General features: G+C 67.8%; 1 protein-coding gene across 1 annotated transcript in view; it reads left to right on the top strand.

The window, feature by feature from the left end:
* Positions 1–14: 14 nt before the first annotated feature.
* LOC113202870 (hepatocyte nuclear factor 3-beta-like) overlaps positions 15–4,108 on the top strand; it is a 14,588-nt gene continuing 10,494 nt past the window's right edge. The window contains exons 1-2 of the mRNA XM_052265552.1: positions 15–826; positions 2,972–3,305. Of these exons, the coding sequence (XP_052121512.1) occupies positions 193–826; positions 2,972–3,305 (968 nt within the window). The 5' untranslated portion in view covers positions 15–192. The remainder of the gene's footprint in view (positions 827–2,971; positions 3,306–4,108) is intronic.

The following is a 4,108-nucleotide window of genomic DNA, read 5'->3' as shown; positions in this document are numbered from 1 at the left end:
GCTGCAGCGGTGTGGGACGCGGCGTGCGGCAGCGGCAGGCAGGTGAACGTGGGCCAGCCGGTGCAGGCCAGGCAGCGCGGTGCGAGCGGGCGCGAGCCAGCCAGTCTGCGGGGGGCAGCCAGCCAAGACAGTGCGGGTCCGGGCGCAGGCGCTCTCACGACATGACCCTGTGACTGCGACGCCGCCTCCACGATGATCGACCTCGCTCCGCGACTCTGTGACGTGGGCCCCAAGGGCCACAAGGGCAGGGGCCTCATGGGCCTCGGACAGGCCACCAAGAGGAAGCTGTACGCCGACACGACGGCGACCACGTGCAAGCGCCGCCGGCCCGCCCTCACGAGCGCCGCCTCGGTATCCGGGTCCGGGACCCGCTTCGTCGACCTGCAGATCGTGGGCGAGGACGGCGCACTGGTGGAGGAGGCCACCATCGAGGAGATCTGGGCGCCGCACGCCACGCGCCTCGAGATCGTGGTCGTGGACGAGGCCTGGGACTCGTCCTACCCGGCGCATACCTCGCTCGACGGGGAGACGGCGTACATCGACCTGGACGACCCGGTGATCGGGCCGCTGGGGCCCCTCGGGGGCACGTCCACCCTCCACAACGCCATCCTGAGGGAGGCGCAACAGTACGCCCCGACCCCGCCGCCAGCGCCAGCGCCAGCCTCCAGCCACACCTCTAGGTCGCACGCCGACCAGGTGGACAGTGACTTCGGAAACCTGGATTGGCTCATCAACTTTAAGGTCGACTCGGTGTTCGAGCCGAAGAAGCAGCCGAAGACCAGGCAGGGCGGAGTAGCTTCTTCACCAGCGACGGCCTCGGTGCAGGGTGAGTACCTTTGCATTGCTCTTCATGTGAACACGTTGACAACACGACCCGTCAGCGATGAAGGGTTATGGGGGGGGGGGTACAGGTCGTTCTGACAGTTCCGACCCGAAGAAAGCGAAGAGTTAATTTCACAACGTTCACAAGTGTCATGTGAGGGTTCTACCGTTACTCCCTAGGCGATAGGTGTGACGGGTGTGCTGCAGGGCGCAGACCCCGCCCCCGCCCCGCATGGCAGCTGCCGCCCTCCGGAGTCGTGCTCCGTGTCGGCGAGGAGCGGGGGGCCGTGGCGGGCCGTGGCAGAGCCGACGGCCGACAAGCAAGCACCCGGACTTGGCGCCAAAGAAACTATCGCTCAGAAAGCGAGACTTTTTCGAGCTCATGCGGGCGGGATGGGGTAGTTGTGCGATGTGACGGGGCTTCGTCGTTTTAAATAGAGACAGTCTTTGGGGACTGTCTAAAAGGGTAAGCGACACGAAGGAGAACAAGCAAACTGGAACCAACTGAATCGGCTCGGAGTCTGCGACGACGGTGCGCGTGTTTTCGAGAGGGTTCCGGCGGCGCAGGGGTAGGTGCGGCACTAGGTGCGGCCAGGCGTGGAGACGAGGGCGGCGTGTCGTACCCGTCCCGTCTCGCAGCTGTGGTGCGGTACGTATAGCCTGGGCAGCAGTAGCCGCCGCGGCAGGCAGCGGCGGCAGCGGCAGCGGCGGGTGGAGGGGGTAGTTCTGCGGTCAGGTTGGCTCATGCCGCCCGCGGGCTGCCCGTTGGCCGGACGCGAAGGGCGGCGGGCGGCCGGCGCTGTCCAGTCGCGTCCAGAGCGCCCCTGGCAGCGGAGCACCGGCCGTGCCCGCGCCGCACCCCTTGCGTCCAGAGTCATCGTCGCCGTCCTCGCCGCAGCTGCCCCCCCGGGACCTCCATGGCGCCGCTGCCGCCCGGCGCCGGCGTGGCCCCGCGCCGCCGTTCGTTCCAGGTCCGCGTCGCGCTGTCGCAGCGCAGGGCGTCGGCGGCCCTAGCCGCGGTCATCGCAGGTGCTAGCGGTATTGGAACCGCCCGCACAGCGCGCAGTTCGGATATTGAAATAGGTATGAGTGAAAGGTGAAAGGGCAACAGCGACGGAAAAATAGAAAGGAGGGGTGGGGGGATTTCGTGTCTAGTGCAGCGGGACGGTCATGTCGCGAGCAGTGCCCGCACCGCACCCTCCCTCGGCACCCACGCGCACACCTGTCCCCACCACGCTGCGCCACGCCGCCACCCGCGCCACGCCAGTGCACCAGCTGATGGCAGCTAGGCTGGGCCGCGGTCCGCGGAGAGGAAGTGGACCTCGGGCGGCACGCGCCTTCTCCGGCTGGCTCTCTAACCGTAGCTTACCCTGTATGAACTACCCCCCACCCCCTTACCCCTTCAGCGGCCCCCGCGAGCCCCCGGCAGCACTCCGTTGGCGTTTGCCCCGCGGTGACGTCACTGGCCGCGGGCAGCAAGCACGCCACATGATTCACGCGGGAAAAGCCGGAATCGATATTTCGCGGGCCCCCCTCTGCACTAGATCCTCGGCGCGCACTCCGCGGTCCTCGCCGGCCCCGGCCCGCCGGCCCACCCGGCAGGCCTGTCCATCCCCCGGTGCGCGGCTGGCGCGGCGGGCCCCTCAAGTCCCCTTCCTTCCCTCCCGAAGCGTCGCCCAATCAATCCATTATTGAAGGCCGAGGCGACGCCTCGCACGCAGTGAGCGGCGCCGCGTGGTGCGGCGTCAGGAAGGGCGCCAATGACCCCCTCCCCGCTCCCCGCTCCGCGACGCTTTGTCCGTCCTCCCGCGCGACGCAGCGCGGGGCGCGGGTCGGTCGGCACGGCAGGGCATCATCAAGACGCGGTTACGCCCGCAGGGCCGGAGCGCCTAACTCCGTGACGCCGTCCGCCGAGTGGCGAGCACCCGCCGCGCGACGCTGCTCGCGGTGCGGGCGCCCTCGCGGCCGGCGGCCCCGGGCGGCCCCGGGTGACAGGGCGCCTCGCGAGATAGCCGGGCACCACCTGCGTAATGGCCTGCGTGGGTACGGGCACGTGCGCGGGCGGTGCACGGGCCGAGACGGGCTCGATAGCGGCGCGTCCTCCCCTTACACCGGAAGTGATCGCCGGCGCGCTCCGTTTCATTTCCAGGGGTGGTGGAGCAGGTCTGCGACGCGCTCCCCCCGGCGGCGAGCCCCGGCCGCCCCGGCGCGCTCTCGCCCGGCACGCCCGTGGGCGCGGGGGCGGGCAGGAGCCCGGGCAGGAGTGTCAGCCCCAAGGTGGCCGCCGTGGCCGCCAGCAACGCCCCGCCCGCCGCCGCCGCGCCCTGCGTGCCCCCGGCGGCCGCCGTCAACCCCGGCCCGCACCCGCAGGCTCACCGATACAGCGGCCCGGGCAAGCCGCCGTTCACCTACACGGAGCTCATCGAGCTGGCTCTCAAGGACAAGGGCAAGCTCACCGTCAAGGAAATCTACCAGTGGATCACGTGAGTACAGAACAACTTTGCTCAATCCTCTCGTCTTACTTGCACGATCCGTTGGTCTCTCTGCCGTTGAGAAGGTCCCTCGGTGCTCTGCCCCAAAGACGCGTTGCATCTCATGTCACGCCGCGGCTGAGCGAACGGACAGGACTCCTTATCGCTGTAACCCAACCCTACTAACTCCACCTTGGCCTAACGAAGGGCCGCCCATGGATCTCTACTCGAGCTTGGTTACGTTCGGCTGAGCTGGTGGGACACTTCCTGTTTGTCTGAGACTCACCAGCGGCAGCCGCTATCCTCCCCCCCCTTTCCTTACTCATGCCCTCTCATGTGATATGTACAGAAGCTGGCGTCCAGTCGTGTCGCCCAGCTCCTCTGGTCCTTGATGAGGGTGCCCAGTGCAGCACGAACGTCGAAAAAACTTAAAATGATAATGCAACAACTATTTATTTTTTGGTGGCTTTTTGATGTCGTATCGACGTCTCATGTCGCACTGAGTTACATCATATCAGCCCTCTTCTTGGAGGCCTCTACAGAGACCTGAACGCGGAGCGCCTCCGCCAGGCCCCATGAATGGGTCCCTCCCCCTCCTCAAGGCAAGGCACAGGGGCGAGGAGGGCCCCAAACACCAGCGGGCTGGGGGAAGGCAACAAAACACAAACGGCTGCCTAAACAGGAGAGGGTGGGGAGCAGTCGATACCCGGAGCTGGCACCGCTTGGTACCCCCACCTCCACTCCCGCCCTCCGGCCGGCAGGCACCCCGGCCCTGCGGGCAGCCACCCCTGCGGGCGGTTCCCCTCCCCCCCCCC

This window comes from Frankliniella occidentalis, unplaced genomic scaffold (assembly GCF_000697945.3).
Source record: "Frankliniella occidentalis isolate FOCC.00 unplaced genomic scaffold, Focc_3.1 Scaffold28, whole genome shotgun sequence".
Lineage (NCBI taxonomy): Eukaryota > Metazoa > Arthropoda > Insecta > Thysanoptera > Thripidae > Frankliniella > Frankliniella occidentalis.
Note: the sequence above shows the minus strand (reverse complement) of the source record. Positions and strands in the feature narration are given on the sequence as shown.